This window comes from Cynocephalus volans, chromosome 2, assembly GCF_027409185.1.
Source record: "Cynocephalus volans isolate mCynVol1 chromosome 2, mCynVol1.pri, whole genome shotgun sequence".
Classification (NCBI taxonomy): Eukaryota; Metazoa; Chordata; class Mammalia; order Dermoptera; family Cynocephalidae; genus Cynocephalus; species Cynocephalus volans.
The window spans coordinates 213,469,168-213,491,759 of NC_084461.1; the positions used below are offsets into that span (position 1 = coordinate 213,469,168).

Below are 22,592 nucleotides of genomic sequence, written 5' to 3' on the forward strand. Positions count from 1 at the left end.
GTATTTTGTTGAAGATTTTTGTATGTATATTCATAAGAGATACTGGTCTGTAATTTTCTTGTAATGCCTTTGTCTAGGTTTGGTGTCAGGGTAATACTGCCCTCATAGAATGAGTTGTTACCTTTTACTATAACCTATGTACATCCCATTATATTTAAAGTGAGTGTCTTGAAGACAGCGTAGAATTAGGTTATTTTTAGAAATCCAAACTGATAATCTGTCTTTTAGTTGGCATGAGGAGACCATTTATGTTAATACAACTATTGAAATGTTTAGATTTAGGTCCACCATTATGTTATTTTCTGTTCTTCATTTCTCTGTTTCTTTCCTGCCTTTTTTTCCTCCTGACTTTCCATTGCACTCTCTCCACAGACACACACACAAGTGTGCGTGCACACACAGTGGTTGTTCTAAGGACTATAATATACTTAACTTTTCACAGTCTACTTAGAAGTAATATTTTACCACCTCAAGTGGAGTGTAGAAACCTTAGCACGTGTAGGTCCCTTTGCCTTCTCCCTTCATGTTATAGTTGTGTTACATCCACATACACTGAAGCCCCCATCAGAGAGTATAATTTTTTTCCTTTCCTCCTCCCACCTTCAGTATCATTTTTAATTCAGCCATCTCATATATTTTAAAGAATTCAAGACGTGAAGAATAGTCTCACATTTATGTGGCTTCTTACCATTTGTGTTGTCTTTCCTGCATTTCCAATGTTCTGAGCTTCCTCTGGTATCATTTCCCTTCTGTCTGAAGAACTCGCTTTAACTTTTTTTTTTACAGCAGGTACTGTGGTTATGAATTCTCTTAGTTTGCTTTCATTTGAGAATGTTTTTGTTTTACCTTCCTTCCTAAAGAGTATTTTTGCTGGATATAGAATTCTCAGGTGACAATTCTTTTGTTTCAACACTTCAGAAATACTGTTCTACTTCCTCCTGGCCGGCATGGTTTCTGGTGAGAAATCCACAGTTTTTCAGAAAATAGTGCCCTACATGAAATGCATCATTTTTCTCTGGCTGATTTTAGGGTTTTTTTGTTCTTTAATCTTCAGAAATTTCATTATAATGTCCAGGCTTGGATTTTTGTTATTTTTGTCAATTTATCCTGTTTGTGGTTCACTGAGCCTCTTGATTTGTAAGTTTTTCTTTTTCCAAACTGTCATCAAGTTTGCTGACTCTGTCCTTTGTCATTTGCATTCTGTTATTGAGCCCATCCAGTGGATTTTAAATTTTTGTTATTGTATTTTTCAGTTCTAAAATTTCCATTTTGTTACCCTTTATATCTTGTTTCTTACCTGATAATTTCTATCTTCCCATTCATTTTAAGAGTGTTCACCAATACACTGAAGCCTGGTTATGAATAGCTGCTTTAGCATTTGTATCTGATAATTCCAATACGTCAGTCCTCTTGCTGTGAACATCCATTGATTGTCTTTTCTTCCATGTTGAGATTTTCCTGATTTTCATACACTGGGTCATTTTGGATTATATCCTGGATATTTTGAATATTATGTTGAGACTCTGGACCTTGTTTAAATCCTAAGCAATATGCTGATTGTTTAAAGTGTTTGCACTACTAGTCGTGTTAGTCTCATGTGTACTCTGGTTGGCCTGGGACTTGCAGTATGAATCTACAGTCAGGCCCCACGTGCACAGCTGGGCAGCGACTCCACGTGTTCACGTGTAGCTCTATTGGATCACTCACTTAACCTTCCCTGCTCTGTTCTCTCCTTTCCGAGACGTCCAGCCAGAGATCTGGAGCCTTTGTTTCCCCACCCTGCTGCATACTTCCTGCAGCTGCCACCAGGGTGCAGCGCAGAGGCAGAGAGCAGCAGCAGTGGCTAGTCAGGGCCCTGAATCCTCTGGTCAGAGTCAAACTCCCCTCCCCAGGTTTCAGGTGCCTGCCTGGCTGCCGTCACTGCACCCTTTCATGTTATTGCCCAGGAGTTGGGTGGGGAAGAAAGGAAAAAACGGGGGGATTCCCTTAACTCTGACTTGTAGGAGTTTTGTTTCCTGCTCCTTGGACAGAGATTCTCCTGGAGCCCTTTTGTCTACACTGGATGCACTTCCAGGTTTCAAGCTGCTTTCATGTCCAGGCTGGGCAACATTGGAAGGAAAAAATGATAACCACGCCACTGTTCAGTAGAACTTTGAGTCTGGCCTTTTCTCATCCACGTGCTGCTGCTTTTCACGACCCCCAGGGCTGCCCATGTCTTTCTGGGACTGATGGTCATGGCCGGTGGGAGGGATGGGTAGACAGTGCTCCCCCACCTCCCAGGACCATCCTGTGACACACGGCTCCCCACCCACCGGGCCGCATTCCTGGTGGAGGCCCCGAGGGCAGTCCCGAGTTTCCCACTGCTGTGCCCCAATGCTGGGAAGCCCTGGCACACTCGAGAGGCCCCGCAAATGCCTGTCATGTGAATCAAAGAGGAGGCAAGCCAGAGCCCAGGCTCAGAAGCCGTAAACTCTCCTCTGGGCTTCCCCGGCCCCCACAGGCAGCAAGTGACTTTAAAGTGCGACCATGCTCCAAACTGCAGTGATTCCCACTGTGGGGGGACACAAAGCCCACCTCTGCACTATGCCCACTGCTGCCCCAGCCTGTTTGCTGCTCTATGGGGATCTGGTCTTTGCTGGCTCCTCTGCCTGGAATGCTCTCTCCATAGGACTCAACATAGCTGAGTCCTTTGCGTTCTGCTGTTTCCACTTAAATATCACCTCAGAGGGTTGTCCCTATCCTCAAGCCCTGCGCCCCACCCACACACCCCTGAAAGTGGCTGCCCCTCCTCACCTCTTTTCCCATCCCATTACGTCCCTTCCTTCTAAGTACTTGTCACTGTCTATAATAGGCATGTTCAGCTACTGGTAGGATCCCTCTCCCCTACTGGAACATGGGCTTCTCATCTGGTGTCTGTTGGACCCTAGGGCCTGGCCCTCAAATACATGTAGTTGGACCAGCGGGTCAATTCCTGGTGTGGTCAAGGGGACAGAGACCATAAAATTAGATGTGGCTTCAATCAGGATAGATTTGGAGCAATGAGACCTGTGTGTGGTGCTGCTAGGAGGAATGGGTTACACCTCCTGTTGGCCTTGGGGTCTCCCCTGCCCACAGGAAGTTCTCCCAACTCTGCCCATTGGGACTCTTGGGCCAGCCTTGGAGTTCAGGGTCTCAGAGTCTCCACCTCATGGGCCAGTGGGATGGAGGAAGGCCTGTGAGGGCCTCTTGCACACTCAAATCAGTCTCAAGGTGGTGGCTGACCTCTGCTGGCCTTCTACCCACCCTTTCCTATTATCAGAAGCATGGCAGGGTGAGACTGTGGCCACTGGGGTGAGGTGGGAGAAGGGGGAGGCCCTGGAAGGGGCCCATGCCAGGGGTCTGGCCAAGGACCCCCTTGTGAAGGCTGCAGCTACAACTTTGCTCCTCAGGGTTTCCTCACCACTCCGGCCCAAGTGGCCCTTGCCCCACAAACCTGAATGCAGAAGTCCTGGGCCTGGGCTCCACTCCATGCCATCCCCCACCTGCACCTCAGCCCCTCTCTGGGCGCTCCTGTGAAGCTGAGCATGTACTCAACCATCAATGGCTCACTCCCTGAAGGTGGGAGGGCCCCTCCAGTGGTATGAATCTTGGAATTTTTTACTTTTCATGGTAGTTTCAGCTGGAAGGGGTAAGCCTGGCTTGGGCGAGGAGAGGTGGGGTGTGAGAATGTGGCAGAAGTGGACAATATCTTGAAAAAGGGACCCCAGAGCAGAGAAGGGGCCCCATAACTTTCCTGGTTGTCCTGGAAACCCACCTGCCCATGCTGCTGCCTGGTACCCTCTCCTCTCCTGCAAGCCTGGACCTTTTCCCCCAGAGCTGCACCCTGCACCTGCTCCCCTGGCTCTGTCCGTTGGTGGGCCCCTCTTAGCTTGGCCCCCAGGTTGCCAGCTCCTTCAGGGATCAGTCTGTGGGCAGGGCTGGACAGAGAGAGGGCCTGCCATGGAGCCAGGGAGGGGTCAGGACATCTGAGGAAGGTTTCCACCAGTACACAGCTCTCCACACCAGGATAAGCAGAGCAAAACCACAGGGGAACCTCTTGGCAACTCACATGTATACATACATACGCATGTACACACATGGGGCCAGTTTCCTTATGGAGATGTAGGCTTGTCCACAGTTGTGTTATGAGTGACTAGGAGGAAGGAGGTGGAATCTTTCTGTGTGCCCCTTCCTGAGCAGGAAAGGGTGATTGCGCCACAGAGTCCTAACCTCAAGGAGTCTCCCCTAGGGAATTTCTGCCAGTCCCTCATCCCTCAGGCCCTGACGCCTGCCCTTCGTGCCCAGCCCTACTTGGCAGCCCCACCAGCTCAGGCTCTGGGTGCCAGCTGGTGTGGACCTGTCACTCGAGCCCAGGCGGGGATGGCTGGTTGTGGGGGCTATTTAAGTCCAGCTCCCTGGTCTGCCCCTCCCAGCAGCTCTGCTACTGGCCACCTGCTGCTGCCTGTTGTGCCTGGAATGCTGATTGGCAGTTGGCTGGGGTGGGGGCTGGGGATGCTGTTATAAAACTGGGATGATTGGGAGGCAGCCATCCCATCCAGAGCCCCCGTGTCCCGCTGCTGTCATGGCCGCCCACCGCCTAGTGATGGTCCGGCATGGTGAGAGCACGTGGAACCAGGAGAACCGTTTCTGCGGCTGGTTTGATGCAGAGCTGAGTGAGAAGGGGGCCGAGGAGGCCAAGCGGGGAGCCCAGGCCATCAGGGACGCCAAGATGGAGTTTGACATCTGCTACACGTCGGTACTGAAGCGGGCCATCCGCACCCTCTGGACCATCCTGGATGGCACGGACCAGATGTGGCTGCCCGTGGTGCGCACCTGGCGCCTCAATGAGCGGCACTACGGGGGCCTAACGGGCCTCAACAAGGCAGAGACAGCTGCCAAACACGGTGAGGAGCAGGTGAAGATCTGGAGACGCTCCTTCGACATCCCGCCGCCCCCCATGGATGAGAAGCACCCCTACTACAGCTCCATCAGCAAGGTGGGCCGCCACAGGGAAGGCCTCCAGGAGGCTGTGGGGACGGGAGCCCAGGTGGGGGGCCAGCTGCCTAGGGGGGGGAACAGCACTGTCCCTATGTCCCCCAGGAGCGTCGCTACGCAGGCCTGAAGCCGGGGGAACTGCCCACTTGCGAGAGCCTCAAGGACACCATCGCCCGGGCCCTGCCCTTCTGGAATGAGGACATCGCCCCCCAGATCAAGGCCGGCAAAAGAGTGCTCATCGCAGCCCATGGGAACAGCCTGCGGGGCATTGTCAAGCACCTGGAAGGTGAGGCCCATCCTCAGGAGGGTGTGAGAGGGCAGTGGGGGCCATGGCCCAACTTCTTATTTTCAGCCAAGTACCCACTGCCTGGTTGAGGGAGCTTTGCAGACGTGGGTTTTCAAACTGGATTGAAATGGGAGGGCTGAGAAACCATTTTTTAAAGTTTTCTGAAACTTCTGTCTCCTTTCTGTGAACACTGGGACACTAGGTAGACCATTTCCTTCTGAAGGCTGTGGGTGAAGACCTGGGTTCCCTCCCCAGGGATGGATCGCAGTTGAAGCCTGCCACGGTCAGAGGTGGGGCAGGCGCCGAGGGTGGCATCTTGCCCAAGGACAATCAGCTTGGAAGAGGAAGGCTGAGACTTAGGGCATCTGGCTCCGACTCCGGGTTTGCTGTTGGATCCTGGACAAACCACTTCAGTGTGGGACCTCAACCCTTTATGGGGAGGTCATGGGCTCCTCCCAGTATGCCTCCTAATGGGGGCCTTGGGCCCCACTGTCCCTCAGGTCCCCAGAAACCCAGCTCCCATCCCACCATCTCCCTCCCCACACCCCTCCAGGCAAAGGTAAGACCAGTCAAAAGAAGGGCGCAAAGGTATGGAGCAGCCAGACCCCATCCTACTAAAGAGGGGACAAATGGGCCTGCGTGTGCATGGGTGTGGGGAGGCCCTTCCCAGTGACAGGGTCCTCCCCATCTCCACCTTAGATAGGCCTTGAGGACTCTCAGAAACCCAGAAAGTCATAATTAGCACTTGAATGGCCTTCAAGCTTGAGATCAAGGAAAGGCAAGAAGGGAGTGGGGTGTGCCCCAAATCTCCCACTCCCAGGGGCTGACAGGCAGCTGGCCAGAGCACACAGACTGCCGGGCCCTGGACTGGCTAGCCCGCGTCTGCTCTCCCTCACGATGCCTGCTCCCCACGCCCCTCCCTCCTGGGGGCCTCTCACAGCCTGGTCTTGGGGAAGAGGATGCAGCACGATGAATGTAACTGGATTTCAGTAGGAGCCGGGGTATCCCTGACACCATAGAGAACATTCTCTTAAGCCCTCCTGCATGGAGGGGGAGGGGGGCGTGAATACCAAAGGTCAAGCTGCTATTCCTGGCACCGGGCTGCAGGAGGCAGGCTGGGTCGGGTTTCCACAGACATGGCCTCCCCTCAATCCCTCTCCTCACCTGCTCCTTTTCTCAGGATATCTACAATTTAGAACACTCTAGTAACCAAACAGCTAATGTCTTTCCAAACCTCAACTTCAGTCTGGCCAGAGTTCATGTCAGACCGAGGAGTCAAAGGACGGCACCACCACAGGTCACGGCCACTAGGGCAGGGACAAGGTCCTAGTTTTACCACTGGGCTATTTCTGTAGGCTGCTTGCCTTGACCTTTAGGTACTTTTCTGTGGCCTTGCTCCCAGGACTGGAAGGGTTGATGCAAGCAGATGGCTCTGTGGCCCACAATGGCTGTGGTGTCTGCTGTGTGGACAAGCTGGGGACAGAGGGGCTGAGGATGCCTGCTTCTCTGTACAGGGATGTCAGACCAGGCCATCATGGAGCTGAACCTGCCCACAGGAATTCCCATTGTATATGAGCTGGACCAGGCGCTGAAACCCACCAAGCCCATGCGATTCCTGGGTGACGAGGAGACAGTGCGGAAGGCCATGGAGGCTGTGGCGGCCCAGGGCAAGGCCAAGTGAGGGGTGGGCTTGGGGCAATAAAGACACCTCCTCCCAGTGCCTTGAGTCCAGCGTGGCCAGGGCAGCTTACCCAGCTCGCCCCCACCATTAGCTGTAGGGACCTCAGGGAACAGAGGCACAGCTATCCCCCCAAACCCATGTCACCAGGAGCTGTGTCCACCCCAGGAATCTGCGCTCTGAACAAGACCCTATGGTGACCCTGAAGCTTCAGGGCCACTTGGTAACCCTGCTCTAGAATCAGGGTGCTTGGGGCTACTTAAGGAGAAGAGCCCGAGTGACCTAGCCCTCCCCACAGGGAACAAGGACCACAGCCAGGACACTGCTTTCAGCCAGCTTCCTTCAGAGGACAGGTGGTCCTCTGCTGTCCCTGCAACTCCCAGAGTGGCACCTTGAGCCCCAGGGACAGACAAGCCTGCAGGTGGCTTGAAAGCTAGCAACACCCCAGACTCATGGGGCCTCTACAGCTGGGGTGGGCCTGCCCAGGACATGCTGGCAAGAAATGGGAGAGGCCTGAGGAGCAGGTGGAATGAGCCCTCAGCACAGCCTCCACCCTAGGCTGCTAGCATGTGAGGATGGGAGTCGAGCATGTCTGCCTAGCACCTCCCGGGGCACACGAGGGACCTAATTCCCCTGGGGCTCAGTGGGTGCCAGGCACCTCACTCCACACTTGCGCATGGGCAGAGACTCCTTGAGGCAGGGAGCGGGGTGGCCCTTGGTCTCTCCAAGAGGAACTGAAATGCAGGAAAGCTCCACTTCAGTCACATCCTAATGTTTATGCCACTCCAGGTGGCAGATCAGCGGCTGCGGTGGTCTGAGGGTGTGTGTGCTCACACCCACGTGCGCATGCACGTGCACACCCCAGGCACAGGGCTGGCTTCCACATGGGAGCATTCAGGCTACAGCAGGGCAGGTCAGAACTGGGAGCCTGTGGGGACCAAACTGCAATTCTTAGACCAAAAGCAGGTTTCTTCTTCAGATGGGCTAGGATAGAAAATTGGGGGATGAAATAGGATTGGGAGAGGGCAGCAGACAAAGACCCCTGCTGAAGCCAGAATCAGCGTGAGGCACACGGGGGCCGGCAGACACTGAGTGAACCACACTGAAGGACATGCTGTGTCTGCTGTTGTTTTCACAAACCCAGAGACAGGAGCTGGGTCATCTGGTCCCCACTTCCCACAGCCAGGCAGAGGGATAGGGAAATGGAGCAGGGAGCACAGAGCAGGCTCCCAGACGACCTACCTGCTGTCAAGACTATCAGATCCACTCTGACTCTTAACTTTGGTCATAAACTCTGCTAAGAGCAATTCTCTAAGTTCATTGTTCCCAAGGGTCCATTCTAAACAGCTGTAGCCGCCACCCATTAGAAGCAAGAGAAAAAGAAAAAAGGCAAATGCAGGAGGCAGCCTGGAGCATGGATGTGCCTCCAGATGCCCTGCTAAGATCCCCCAGCCTGCCAGTGGCTGCTCTCCTTGGTGGAAGTCACCAAGGGGCTGGCCGCAGGCGGGGCCTGGCTAATATCCTTCTGGGGACAAGGGCCAGGCTGGCTGGGAGGATCTGGGGGGCTGCAGGAAGCATGTTTGGGAATCACCAGGTTATTGCTGCATGTGGGGTGACAGAGACTGAGCCACCCAGGCCAGAGGGAGCCATGAGGCCTCGTCTTCATCATGGGTCCCATTCCTGGAAGAGTGCCAAACATCAACTCTCAGGCCTCCTCTTCCAGCAACAAGGAAGCCACATCTGGGTTGGGAGGGAAAGACGGCCCTCAGCCTCACTCGATGAGCTCCACGTAGTTGGCAGGGAACATGCCAAAGTGGCCATCTGGCCCATAGCCACGCCACCAGCCTTCATCGATCACCTCGATGCCCGTGATGAGGTTCTCAGGGTCAAAGGAGATCTCCGTGTCGTCAGCTGCAAGGAGGGTGAGCTCAGGTGCTGTGTCAGGACTCTACGACCCCCACCCCACCTACTCTGGCAGCCCAGCAGCTCCACTGCTCCGACAGTAGGGCTCACTGAGGCCACTGCCATCCCGCTGGGCCTTTGCCTGTGAGGGCTGCACCCCGTGACGCTGTTGCAGCGGCCACTCTCCCAGGGCAACCTTTCTACAGAGCTTTCTGCAAAAGGCTGGAGGAAATACCTGCCAGCCTGCTCCCCACCCAGGGACTTCTGGGGAACCAGCATCCAGGCCTGGTCCACCTCTCTGGTCACACCTCCAGGTTGTACAACAAGATGGCAACTGGGATTCACACCAGTGGACAGCGAGTAGCTGCCCAGAGCACACAGGGAGGCCTGGGCTGTGCAAGACAGAAGCTTCAGAGCCATGGTTGTCCCTACTCCAGAGGTGCTTCCACTTCCAAATTTGCCTCCCACCATCCCCTCCCCCTCCCCCAAGCCCCAGACCCTCTTGTCTCCTAACCTCTTGTCTGTGGTGGCTGGACTGGGGCACCTTACCTGCCTGGTAGTCATACAGGGCCCGGGCACAGAGACCTTGCCCACTGAGCCCCTGGCCCCGTGTGTAGTGGTCAACATGCTCAGAGCCAGCACCTTCCTGCTGCACCTGCCCAGGGACAAGAAAGATGTTACCCCAGACTCAACCCCATACCACTCCCTGCCCTCCCTTGCACAGCTCAGTTGTGGGGGGTGGGGAGGGGGACAGCACTGGGAAGGTGAGCAGCCCTACGGGACCCGCCCCAGCCCTACAGCATGGCAGTCTCCCCGACATTGCAAATCCCCCAGGCTGTGGACCACAAGGCACTCTTTCCACCTAGCATCTACCAGACAATTTGTGGCACAGGGCAGCTCCAAAAATTACAGGAGATAAACCACACGTGCTTTAAAACCCATCATGGGACTGGCCAGTTAGCTCAGATGGTTAGAGAGTAGCCTTATAACAGCAAGGTCATGGATTTGGATCCCCATGTACCTGGTGCCAGCCACCAAAACCAAAAACAAAACCCATCATGCTGTGCCCCAGAAAATGCAGTGTTCCTGAGCGTGCCTTACAGCCCACTCCCACTGCAGAAAACTCACCAGTGGGGGCTCCTCATAATAGGTCTCCTGCTCCGGGGGTTCCTCGTACACAGCCTCCTCTTCTGCCTGCACCAGACACAGAGGCGCACTGGGCGCTGGCTCCTCATGGAGATCTGCACCGGAGAACGTAGCAGGTTCTAACACCACACACCCCTCTTCCCCACCACTGCTCCCCCAAGACCCCCATGGGGTGACAAGTGCCTTGCCTGCCCTGGGCCTTGAGCTGGTGGGAGTTGGCTCTCTGCTGGAGGGGGTCTCCAGCTGGGTGAGCTGCTTTTGCAGGAAGGGACTCCTCAGCTTGCCTGCAAACCCCAGTAAACAACACACACATTACTCCAGAAACACCACCTGGTAAGTACAGACACACACCCTCCCACTACCACCCAGATGCTCAAAGCTCACAGGGGCTTGCCCTGGCTCACGCAGGTGCAGAGACCCCAGGGCTATATGCTGAGTGCTGGGTTGGTGGACAGTGCAGTCCTGTGTCTTCTGGGGGCCACAGTGGTGACCGATAAGGTCACTGATGAAGTCAAGGGCAGGAGAGGACACCTGAGCCCCAGGCTACTCTCCCAGGCATCCCTCCTCCTCGTTCACTCATCCCTGTCACCCTCTGATTCATGTCACTAGTCTCAGGGGGCCCTATACAGGACCTAGGCCCCTCAGCCCACCCCTGCCTCACCCAGGCCTGAAGAGAGGTCTCACCTGGCTGAGGGATAGAGACAGAGGTGGTGGACATTGCCCTCTCCTTCTGCTTGAAAATCTCCCTTGGGTGTGTGGCCTGCAGACTGGGAGACTCCTGGGGGGAGCACATAGTGACCCCAGCAGTGAGCAAGAACCTCCACTACCCCTCCCCAGACAGTAGCCCCTGACAGAAGCCAAGGGGCTCACAGGGCCTCCCCAGGATGGGGCTGTGGTCCACGCCGGAAGCTTCTGCCCTTGGCAGTCCTCTCCACTGTGCCCTCTGAATCGCACAGATGTGCCACAGTTCCAACCTGTCCCATGCTGGCTTCAGGGCAGTCTCCGCACAGGTCTGGGCCAAACCCCAGCCCAAGGCGTGACTGTGATGGGTCCCAGAGCAAGATCCTGGAACCTCAGGGAGAGAACGTCCACATCTTACCTGCTCCTCTCGGTTCCCTGAAACCACATCTTGCTGCTGCTCACACGTCCTGCTGGGGAACGTGGAGTGGGGAACGCTGAGGCTCAGCACAGCCCCTCCCAACGTGCCCCCAGGAGCCCCCCAGGGCAGGCGGAGCTCACCTCCCAGGGCTAGCTGCGCTGCCCTGCTCCTGATAGCGCTGCTCCCGGAGGGCGGCCTCACGCAGCTCCCGCTCCCGGCGCTCCTGCTCCAGCCGCCGCTGCTCCTCCTCAGCCCGCCGCTTCTCCTCTAGCCGCCGGTTCTCCTCTTCCTTCTGCAGGGAGAGCCACCGCCCACTCAGCCCCTCTCCGGGACCAGTCCCGTCAGCCCAAGAGCAGGCGCTGGAGCCGCTCACTTGCTAGCTCTGTGGCTGAACCCATCTGCGCCTCAGTCTGAGCCCACATAGATGGAGCGAGAACAGCTGCTCTGTGAGCTTGCTGTGAGCAAGACCGAGATGCAGGAAGCAGCACACGCAGGACGTGCACCTGGCACACACAGGACATATGCTCAGGCAGCACTCACTTCAGCTTTGGCCCAGAAGCTGTCTTTGCCAACCCTCTTGATCTCAGAGACGGCGTTGGTCTTCTGGTACACTGAGCCCTGTGGGGACAGAGCAATAGCTGGGGTCCCGGGCCTAGGAGCAGGACGTTAGGCCCACAGGCACCAGAATTCACTGGACTCACCAGAATGCAGGTGAGAACTGCCATGATGGGAGCCAGCGGAGGCGACAGAGCCTTGCCCAGGGACCCTCAAGGAAATGGACAAGATGGCCTGAAAGAGGCCCAGAAAACTGTGCCAATCCTGGACAACACTAGAGGGGTCTGTGGTGGCACCCGGCCATTGTGGTTGGGGACCAGGGCAAGAGAGGCCTCTGTGGCCACCTGTAAACTCCTGGGGACCGGGCAGTTCTGAGGCAGGCCTCTGGCAGGGAGCCACTCCTCAGACAGCTCACCAGCACAGCAGTGTCCACAGCGATCACCACAGATCCCAACTGCACATATGAGTACCCAGTTCCCAGGTCATCAGCCCTGCCCAGTGCCAGGGCCACAGGCCTGCAGGTGTCTCCTCATGACACGGATGGGTCTTCTCTGGTTTTGGGCTCTGCCCTGATACCACCTGAAGTTTCTCCACAGCAGCTACCACCAGGGGCTGTCCAGGACATGCTGGCACCAGGGCCTCGAGAGCAGCTGGGCTATCACAGCTGAGTGTCCCTGAAGAGCCTCTACTCTGACCACACACAGTCTGCTCCAGACAAAGGCACCAGACAAAAGCTCCAGCTGGTCCAACCACCAGGTGGGGCTGGCACCCACCATGGCTTGGGGGTTACCACCTGTGGAGGCTAGGAAGGCAGGGGCCTGGCCAGCCTGGATGCTGGGAACTACACCCTCCTTAGCCCCTGCCCTTGGGCCCTAAGCAGCGAGGGAGTAGGCGATAGGTGGGCAGCACTCACCACGGGGGCTTGGGGCCCCGCGTCCTGGAAGCGGCCACTCTCTTTGTGGAAGCTGTAGTTGGCGCCCGAGGCCTTGGCCACCTTCTGCATGATGCACTCGGGCTCCACGTCCTCCTCAGCTCGCGCGTTGATGGTTATGTGGGCCCCCTGCGATGGGAGCAGTACTTGAAAGAAAGGCTTTGCCAGCTCAGGCAAGGATGGGACAGGCTCCTATCATCCCACACAGCATAGACCACGCTACATACAGGACCAGTGCTCAGGAAACTGGAGGGCACCTGTCTGGCAGCTTGGAATTGAGGCACAAGTTTCTCTCAAGGGCTCAAACCAACCAACTTGGAGCAAACCCCTCACGTGTCCCAGCTCACGAGGGCCTGCCCTCCACACTGCGCCCAGTGGCCCATCCTGTAGGTACAGCACATGCCCTGCTGCAACTCCACAGATGGCCCAGCAGGATCTGCATGAAAGGCTTTCCACTGAATCAACGAAAACTAACTTTAAGTGCCATCTGGAAACAAGCACATTTTCTATAAAAAGCAAGCTGCTAATTTCTTTCTGAGATGCCAGACCTGTGACCTCATTCTCTGACCCTATGCACCCAATAAACTTGAAATCCTCTCTTTCAGCTTCCAGATGGAGAAACTGAGGCACATCTGAAGTTTTGGCAGCTCTGGAGATCAAAGTCTTGAGTCTCTTGCCCGTAAGCAAAGAAATGAAAAAGTCACTGGGCATGTATACAACAAACACTTTCAATATTTAAAAAGGTTCTATTAGAGCACTGACATGAATCCATGCAGAAGCAGACTGGAAATGGATGCATCAAAGGGAGTAGGCACACGCAAGAGGTGGGCACATATAACTTTCTCCCTCCTCCAAGTCCTGACAACACTGCTAGATTGTTTGCAGTGATCATAAAACAAAATGGAACCAGGGCCTAGCTTGCCCACTGGCCCAACTGCAGCGTGGTCCTTTACTATCCTGCCCCACAAGGCTAGCCTCCTGCATGCTTGCTAGAGTGGAGCAGCCTCTGGCTGTGCCCTGCAGGCCAGACACAGCACGAGTCAAGGGCACACTGCTGACCCCAACTCAACTCCCACTCACTTGCCCCCAGGAACCTGGGGGAGTTTGGTCCTGTGAGGCGCTCACCTTAAGGAAGTTGGCCATGGTACTGACGTGGTTGGCGCACACTCCCTTCCGCACATCATTCACGCCCTCACCTGTCTGCAACACAAGCACACCCAGCATGACTCAGGCCTCCCTCACAACTGAGGATGGGGAGTGAGTCCCTCCCCTGGGGACCTGGAAGCTTCCCTCTGTCCCAGAAAAGAGAAAATGGCAACCCCAAAGCAGAAGCAATTCTCCTATGTCACACAGATGAGTCCCTGCACCTCCAAGGGGCTCAGGGACATTCTCTGGTCAGGACAACTGCTGGCTTCCACTATGGGGGAATTTCCCAAGTGGATTCTGCTCTGTTGGAGCCCCTGCACTCCTGAGCACTCCCTTGGGACCTCTGCTCCATCACAACTACTACCCTGAAGGGGCTAGAATTTCTTGTGACTGTGTTTATTCCATTTTGCAGGAATAACTGGGCTTGGGGGTGAATGCTGCACAGCAAGGCTGCAGTTATTCTTTGGGCTGCAACGAGTTAATCAGCTATTTTGCTCATTCACCAGCTCCAAGCTATTCTGTTGACCAATTAAGTTGCACCAGTAAAACATCGTGTTCCCGATGTCAAGTTAAAGAAGGAAAGAAGACAGTGGAGTTTCCCAGGCCACACCTAGATGAAAACTTGGAACCCTGCCTCCGCGGAGCTCCACATACCCAGTTGATGAGAACAAACTTGGGCAGGCCAGAGTTGGGGTCCTTCACTCTGCAGAAGGCATACATCACTTTCCCGCTGTTGAGCTCTTCCACCATCTCCTCCAGGCCACCCTCTGTAGCATAGTCACAGGAGGGTCAGAGGTGGTCCCAGCAACCCTGCCCACCCCAGCACCTAGTCCACCAGGAAGGGGGCCCGAGCCACCTCTAAACCAGGGCTTTTCATTCTCACCTGTATCAGAATCATCCAGGAAGTGTGTGGGGTGTGTCTAAAATCAGATTCCCAAGCTCCACCCCTACTAAACTGATTTATGACAGCTGGATCGGACCCTGAATTTGCATTTCTGACAAGCACCTCAGGTGATTATTTTACTCACACCAGTTTAAAAACTACTCTAAACCTACAGGTAATTCTGGAAATAAAAAGTGTCATTTCTGCTACAAACCAGACTTCCAAATGGAGGATGCCTACATCAATTTTACTGTTAGCTGGACCCCACAAAGAGCCCACAACAGTAGGACCTACTGAGTCACTCCTGTCTGGATCCACATGTTTACTGAGACTCCAGGGCCACCAAGAGGATCAGGAGAGATGAACCGTCCACAACCGCACAACTGGTTCAGCTCTCACGGACTCTCAGAGGAGAGGGTGATGGGGGTGCCAGGAGTGGGCTGCCCCCCCCGTTTTTGGTGGCTGGCAGGTATGGGGATCCAGTGTGGGCTACCTTAAACCATTCTACCCTGGCCCTGGGGCTTAGTCCCCCAAACTTTCCCAGGTTGTACGGAGGAGCTGGAGCTATATTTTAACTACAGGGCTCCACAGAACCTGGGGCAGCCATGAGTCCCCATTCTGGGGACAGCAACTTGCTGCATTCTCAGCAGAGCCCTTTTCTGTTCCACTGGGGATGGCAATAGGAAAGGAGGTTGCTGATCCCTACAACTCCCAGTCACCCCCTCGTCATGTGAGACTACCATTCAACAGAAATCCTTCTAGAAAGAGGATGCATCAGGAAGAAGAACTCAAAAGAGAAAGGGGCTTTACATCAACAGCTACTAAAACTACACTTGCTTGGCCAAGCACAGAACACTCTCTAAGCACTCACTGAACAATGAGGCCACCAGCTTAGGACAAAGAGAGAGGCCAGGCAAGCTTTGGAGGAATCAGGGGTGTCAGCTGGAGGCCCTGCGGTTCATGCCCCACCATTGCTGGCCAGCCTTCTCCAACAGCCTCTGCCCAATGCCACCCAAGAGCCTGTCCTTCCCCAAGAGTCTATCCTTGACCATCTGTGGTGACATCTCTGGCCCCCGGTTCTGACTGTTGCTGTTCCATGTCCTGATTGAGGGTCCAGGAAATGTCCCAAGGGAGCCAACATGGAGGTGGGTCTGTGGAGGCAGGCTTGGACTCAGAGCCCACCCTCAGTGGGGGGAGGTGTTGCTGCAGTCGAGCTACGTACGGGGGACACCTGTGTGCTAAGTCCCTGTCCTCCCACTGTGATGGCTGAAATGCCAACCAAGGAGGACTGCTGACAATCACAACCCTCTCCCCTTTGTGTGCCTCACCCTCCTGGTACCCCAAGAGCCCATCTGGGGTCATACTCACCCCCCATGCCAGCCACACGGATGTCATTGCTGTTGCCTTCATAGGTAAAGAGAGCCCTGAAACAAAACACAAGTGGGCTCTGTAGCCGGCACCTTGGGCCCTGTCTGCTGTCACTGCACCTAACATGGCTTCCTGTTGCACCCAGGAGAGCTTGCCTTAATAGTGTGGTCAGACCCAGGCCTCCTCCCACCCGCTCTGAACAGCAAGGCAGGTTCTCAGTGGCTGCTATGCAGCCTTGTAAGCTCTGAAGCCAGGACGACTTACCAGGGCTTGCTGGCAGGGACAGAGCCACGGAGATGGGAGCACACCTCCACTCTGAAGAAAATATAAGCTGTGGTGTTTTACAGACTTTCTATACATTCATGTGTGAACTACTCATCTGGATATTGGTAGATGAATTTGAAAAGACAACAGATATCTACATATTCTTGAACTCAAAGCACCCAAAAGGAGAAGGAAGAAGGAGAAATACATGTGTGGGGCACTCTGAAGGCTGCCCAACACGCTTGTGGTATCTGCCCTGTCTTCTGTAAAGCCTGACAGGTGGGCAGCAGGCCTTTCTGGCCTTGAGACTCTCCCAGCAAACATGGATTTTAACAAGCTGTGTGCAGCATCAGAAACCACAAGGGCAACAACCCAACATGAAGTCACCTAATCAAAACTAACCACCCACCAAGCCCCTCATGGACAGGCACCTGAGGGCAAGTTTTCTATCTAGTGGGGCCATAACTCTCCTTAGGAGACACTGGGACCATGCCTTTCTCCTCCTGTAAGATTAATTATTCATAAAAACTCTGGAAATGATTCTGGCTCATAAACTTGTGCCCTAGAGGTGTTGAGGAAATACAATAAATTTTATCAAGTCTGGACCGTGGAAGGTCCCTTACCAGAACAAAGATTACTCAAGGAGAGCACTCTAGAAGAAGTGATCTCCAATAGGTAAGCTTTGTGTGGCCCTCCCCACAGTGCACACATGGAGTCCAGCCATTGACATCACCCCCCACAAGCAATGATGGTGGACACGGTGTGGGGGGCACTGATCCATCCAGTGTCTGTCATCTCTCCAAGCTCTAAACATAGGCCTGCTGAGACTGACTGGAGAGAAGCCCCAGGGGTAAAAAGTCAGGCAGGAACTATATCAGCTACGATTTGGCTTCCCCAGGGCCTTGCCAGCACCACTGCAGAGATGCCTATACCGGAAAAAGACGGAAGAAATTAGACCCAGGCCCAGCAGATCTGGTTGATGGGAAGGAGACAGAAAACAGAAGACAAACACTCAAAGAAAAGACCACGGAGAAACAAGGAGAAAAATTTAGGAGCTGGTGGCTGTTCAGGTGGAGCTGGTGGAACTCACTGGAAGAGAGAAGCCTGTTCTTTTTGATGGCCACATAGCCCCAGTTCCAGGAATCTGAACACTGGCACAAGCAGCAGAGAACAGAAGACAGCAGCGCAGCTCAGCTCTTCCAAGAAGGAATTGGCAGCTGTTAAGAGCCAAGCACTGTGCCTGCCACCTACCCCTCTGACTTCATCCCTCTCAACCCTGGGCTCCAGTCTAAGCCATCTCCATTCCCACATTCAATCAAGTTCTGCCCTTCTGCTGCCAGGGAGTGAAGTAGGTGCAGGAAGTGACTTATGACAGGTGAGAACAAATCATGACAAGATCTGTGGGGGAAAGGCACAGGAGACAGGTCCAAAACGGAGAGTTTATGCTAGGGCTACTCCCGCGCCATCTGGCCTCAAGCCCTGACTAAGTGCCACCTGCCCTGTGAGTGAAAACTTTTACAAAGCACCAAACTGGAGACCACTTCTTCCTCTTCTGGTATTCCCTACCACTTTTTCTGTACAGCTCTCAGTCCGTCCTTCATCTGATCATCTACTACATATAACAACCCTGCACCAGGTACCAGGGACAGAAACAAGGCCCAACACAACCCTTCTAGTGAAGACATAAAAGTGAAAAGAAAACCCACGAGGGTTTCTGGCATGTTTTCACTATGTGTCTGAAGGAAGTCAAACAGGGAGATGTGAAAACGTGACCGCAGCCAGGGAGCTAGGAGTCAAGGAAGGTGCTATGGGTCAAATGTGTCCCCCAAAGTCCATGTATTGGAAACTTAAACCCCACTGTAACAGTGTTAAGAAGGTGGGAAATCCTATTATGGTAATTGAAAGGTGGGGCCTTTAAGAAGTGATTAGATTATGAGGACTGTATCTTTGTGAATAGAGTAATCCATTGATGGCTTAATGGGTGTGGTTCTGATGGCTTTATAAGGAGAAGGAGTGAGCAGGTTAGCTCTCTCTTGTTCAGTCATTCACCATTTGACACCCTGTGTTGCTGTGGAGTCATCACCAAGAAAAAGGCCCTCACCGGATGTGTTCCCAGGACTATGGACTTCCCAGCCCAGAACTGTAAGAAATAAATTTTATTTCTTTATAAATTACCCTTTTATCGATATTTTGTTATAAGCAACAGAAATGGACTAACACATAAGGCAATCTCATGCAGAGAAGGGAAAGCTGGGGAGCCACCTGGGATGGTGCAGAAGTGTGCTCCAGAAAGAGGAAGCAGCAAGAGCCAAGGCTCTGAAGAGGAACAAGCATGCAAGTATGAGGAAGGAAAAATGGGCAGAATGATGGTAAACAGGTGTGGCCACAGTGCTAAGTGGGAGGGGTGGGAAGAGCTGGGTCATGCAGGGCCTGTTGGCGGTGGGGAGAGGAGTCTGGATTTATTCAGTGTGCAACAGGAAACCACTACAGAGGTATAGACAGGGAAGTGACATGGTCCAGGTATTTTGTCAGCTAGTTAGTGGGGACCTGCCACACAGTATCTGCTGAGTAACTACCTTAATAGCTGTGACAGTGAGGGTGGAGGCTGAGTGGTACGGTTCCTGAGAAGACTGAGGAGGAAGAGAGACCTGGAAAGAAGATCAATTAGGAGACCCAGGAGTCTCCTAGGAAAATCAGTAAAGGCTAAACTGGGTGATCAAGAACATGTAAAGGAGCAACACCCATAACTGGACAGGACTGGAGAGAGGCAAAGACTCCTCTGGGTTCCAAAGCCAGGTAGCCTTGTGTGGATGTGAAAATGGGGCACTCTCTGTGGAGATATTTTGGATAGGGTTTAAAGTAACAAGTGGGATCTCTGAGTCCTCTGAGAAACACAAGTGGGAATGGGAGGGGGCAGGGTAGGGGCTGATATCTAGACACTCTCTGGAGAAAAATAACAGTCACTAACATGGGGTGAATTTCCTGAGGGATTAGAAAGAAGGAAAGAAAGAAACCCTACCAAAGCAGTTCCAAGACATCCTTCCATAGTCAGATGCCTCCCAAACAGAGGATGCACTGTTTGGCACAAGTGCCATAGGGGGCCCCCATGGTGACTTGGTTCCAGACCCAACAGGAGAGTCTGCAGAGACTCTATAGAGGCAGGCAACTGGTATTCTGAGATGTTTCCCTGAAGCTCGGGGCTGAAGGCAAGGCAAGGCTACAACATCCTCAGTGTTAGAACAGTACACTGTATGAAAGCCACTGTATGCTGGGCACCAGGGGAGTGCAGAGGAGATAAGAGAGCACTTATACAAGTGGACATGGCCCAGTCACAGCAGCAGAGCCTTGCCCCAGGCAATGGGAAAAGGCTCCAAGTAGACCCCAAAGGGCAGACTCAGTTGGGAGGGCCTCAGTGCTGACCACAGGGTGGCCCCAGCATGACCCAACTTCCACAGTCCAGTTTCTATTCCCCAAAGTTGGTCATCTTAATCGAGCATACACAGCGTATTTCTCAGAACTAGAAATGCTCAAAATTGGTCTGTGAAAACAATTTAAGCAAATGGGCAAGCCACAGAGAATTTCCATATATAGCTATGCATGCTCACAGACCAGAGAGCTGACCCTGTGTGGGGGCTAACCAGGGTCACCGCAGAAACTTCAGATCCAGGCTTCCGGTACTGTAAAGCCCCCTCAACTGCAGGACGAGATCTACACACTGACATCCGAGCAGAGGATGTCTTAGGGTGGTGAACGGAAGCTGAGACCTTTTTCCAAATAGGTAGCCAGCACCCTACTTTCATTTCTTCATCCTATTCTCATCTTCCCATGGCTCAAGCACAGGAAAGAGTACTCTTCCTGGAGATACAGAGGTTCTGAAACCCACATTCACAGAGAATCAGAGACCCAGACCCGTAAAGCCTCCAGGACAAGGCTCACATTCCCAGCCCAGCTGCTCGACTGCTCTCAAAGCCGACCCTGAACAAGGCGTTGGATGCAGCCGGGCGTGGCTTCCGCCTTCTCAGGGAGGATTGTGCAGGACCCTTTTTGCCAGGGAAGTCCCAGGGATGGAAAGAACCCGGCGAAGCGAGCAAGCACAATCAGCCCGAGAACACAACACGGAAGTCCTAAAACTCAGCCGGGTGGCGAGCGGCAGGGGGAGGCGCTGTGGGCTCGCCGAGTCCCCCCAAGCCGGGTTTAACCCGTCCACGCACGGGAGGTCGAGGGGTGACGAGGGTGGAACAGCACCCACGCTGGGCGGTGGGGCGGGCAGGCAGACGAGCCCCGAATCACCTGCGGCGGCGCCCTCGGCGCTCGCGCCCCCCGATCTTCCTTCCCCTGGCCCGCCCCCAGTCTCGCCTCGCCGCCCACCAGTCAGTCGGGGACTTCTCGGTGACCACCCGCACGTAGGCCTCCTGCAGCGCCGGCCCGTTCCGGCTCAGGTTCACCGCCATGGCTCGCCTCACTGTCCCCTCACCACCGCCGCCGCTTCCCAGCCGGCCGCCCCTGACGGCCGGAAGCCTCGCCTCCGAGGGCCGGAAGCCCCGCCCTTGCGGCCGGAAGCCTTGCCCCTGGCGGGCGGAAGCTACTCTCGGCGGCCGGAAGCGAAAGTGGCGCGGCAGGGATGAGTGGGCCCCTCCCGGCTGGGCGTCGGAATGGCCGGTGGCGCGTGTGGGTTCCGCCAGTGGACTAGAGAAATGAGGGAGTGCTCAGCCTTCTGTTCGCCCTCAGGGTGGGCTCCTGGGGCGCGGCCGAGCGCGTGCTCTGGTGCCGCCCAGCCGGCAGCTCGCCATGCAGAACTGGCTGAGGGGACCCACCAGTCCTGCCCTCTAGTATCTGCCCTCACGGAGCTCCGTGCACATTCTTTTCTAATTCTTGTCACAGTTAATGTTCTTATTTGAGAGATCTTGGGTGCATGAGCCTCCCTCCAGATGGACCTCCCCTTCCCCCCTGCCCCAGTCTGTGTGTGGACCCTAAACAGAAGTTTTATCTAGGAATGAAGCATGCATAAATTAATGAACGCACAAATAAATGAATGCGAAGTGACGATCTCACCACTACAAACCTAACTCAAAGTACTTTTGTGCTTCCTCGCTCTCACCTGCGTTTTCCCCCTCTACAGTTTGGTTGAGGCCAGGGTAGTGGAAGAATGCAGAGAACAAACCTTGTGCTTCACTTCCTCATCTGGGATGATTGGTCCTCCTGGAAGGAAGGGGCCCATAATACCTCAACCCGCTCTCTTCCTCCAGGAAGCAACAGTCCTTTCCATCCACAGATGTGCCTGCGCTGACTGAACTACCTAGAGGCAGACGTGTCAAGGCCCAAGGCAGCTCACAGCTTCCTTTCCTGCCGTGGAAAACAACTGCCCCATCTTTTTAGAATACAAATCCTCAGTCACTTAGGGCAGGATGTGCTTTGGAATTCAGAAAAGTTATATCACATATATCCTGTATAGTGTGTAAGCCCTAGGACAAGATCTGGTGCAGATCATTCATACTTCTGCAGTGATGTGTGTGAACAATCACCTAAGTGGGCTATAAGAAGACTATATATCCTCATTTAGGTTCAGGTCAGGTTTTGCAGCCAAACGAGTGACCAAAATCTTAATGTGTCAGGGTCTGGATTGTGCAGATGAGGGCTTATGGACCTATTTTGGCACAAACACTGTTCATTTGTTATGTTCATTTTTATTTCTGTTCACATCATTGTTGCCTGTTGTCTTAGTCTGTTTTATGCTGCTATAACAGAATACCATAGACTGGGTGATTTATAAAGAACAGAAATTTATTTCCTTACAGTTCTGCAGTCTGTGAAGTCCAAGATCAAGGTGCTAGCATCTGGGGCAGCAAAAGGGCTCTTGCTAGATGCTGGAAAAAGGGCAAAGAGAGGGAGAGGGAGAGAGAGAAAAAGGGAGAGGGAGAGAGAGAAAGAGACCAACTCATCCTTTTATAAGGAACCCACTCCCAAGATAACAGCATTAATCCATTCATGAGGGCAGAGCATTCATGGCTAATCACCTCTCAAAGGTCTTGCCTTTCAACATGGTCACCTTGGGGATCAAGCCTCCAACACATAAACTCTGGGGAACACATTGAAACCTTAGCACTTGCCTTACAGGCAGAAGCTCTGATATCTCTGATGGGAGAGCAGTTTCCTTATCCCAATGTGGAGAAGTCTCAGGTCCTGGCAAAACATTCCTTCCCTTCAGCAGCTCCGGTCTGCAGCCCTCACCCCTCACATCAATCAATTCTGGATCTTCTCTTCCATAATGCAGGTCTCCCCACTTCTCCACTTTGACTTGACTATTGTGTTTACATCAGAGAA

The 22,592-nt window shown here is 53.9% G+C and overlaps 2 protein-coding genes across 5 annotated transcripts; one reads left to right on the top strand and one right to left on the bottom strand.

Moving 5' to 3' along the window:
- The first annotated feature begins 4,508 nt into the window (after window positions 1-4,508).
- Window positions 4,509-7,016, top strand: PGAM2 (phosphoglycerate mutase 2). The gene is made up of 3 exons (XM_063086838.1): window positions 4,509-5,014; window positions 5,119-5,299; window positions 6,814-7,016. Exons 1-3 carry the CDS (start codon window positions 4,550-4,552, stop codon window positions 6,978-6,980), a joined length of 813 nt encoding a protein of 270 aa, XP_062942908.1. The 5' UTR covers window positions 4,509-4,549; the 3' UTR covers window positions 6,981-7,016.
- Window positions 7,017-7,733: 717 nt separating this feature from the next.
- On the bottom strand, window positions 7,734-20,787 carry DBNL (drebrin like). 4 transcript variants are annotated; one of them, XR_010022628.1, is made up of 14 exons: window positions 20,640-20,787; window positions 16,008-16,063; window positions 14,411-14,523; window positions 13,736-13,810; window positions 12,593-12,739; window positions 11,665-11,742; window positions 11,265-11,416; window positions 11,125-11,176; window positions 10,710-10,803; window positions 10,214-10,309; window positions 10,008-10,120; window positions 9,429-9,534; window positions 8,220-8,888; window positions 7,734-7,905 (listed from the first exon to the last, which is right to left on the bottom strand). XR_010022628.1 is itself a non-coding variant. In XM_063086158.1 (13 exons), the coding sequence occupies exons 1-13, from the start codon at window positions 20,720-20,722 to the stop codon at window positions 8,749-8,751; spliced, it is 1,302 nt and encodes a 433-aa protein (XP_062942228.1). In that variant the 5' UTR covers window positions 20,723-20,787; the 3' UTR covers window positions 7,734-8,748. The 4 variants fall into 4 exon arrangements, 3 of the variants coding, with proteins under 3 accessions (XP_062942228.1, XP_062942227.1, XP_062942229.1); XM_063086158.1 differs by having other exon boundaries at window positions 7,734-8,888; window positions 11,125-11,173; XM_063086157.1 differs by having other exon boundaries at window positions 7,734-8,888.
- Window positions 20,788-22,592: the final 1,805 nt, after the last annotated feature.

Bases quoted from the DNA above. Each gene is read 5' to 3' on its own strand.
- DBNL (XM_063086157.1), bottom strand. From the start codon at position 20,722: ATGGCGGTGAACCTGAGCCGGAACGGGCCGGCGCTGCAGGAGGCCTAC. The intron at 16,064-20,639 runs GTGGGCGGCGAG...GTTTTGTTTCAG, and splicing joins GAGAAGTCCCCGACTGACTG to GGCTCTCTTTACCTATGAAG. The intron at 11,417-11,664 runs GTGAGTGCTGCC...CTCTCCCTGCAG, and splicing joins GCTTCTGGGCCAAAGCTGAA to AAGGAAGAGGAGAACCGGCG.
- PGAM2 (XM_063086838.1), top strand. From the start codon at position 4,550: ATGATTGGGAGGCAGCCATCCCATCCAGAGCCCCCGTGTCCCGCTGCT. The intron at 5,015-5,118 runs GTGGGCCGCCAC...TATGTCCCCCAG, and splicing joins ACTACAGCTCCATCAGCAAG to GAGCGTCGCTACGCAGGCCT. The intron at 5,300-6,813 runs GTGAGGCCCATC...TTCTCTGTACAG, and splicing joins CATTGTCAAGCACCTGGAAG to GGATGTCAGACCAGGCCATC.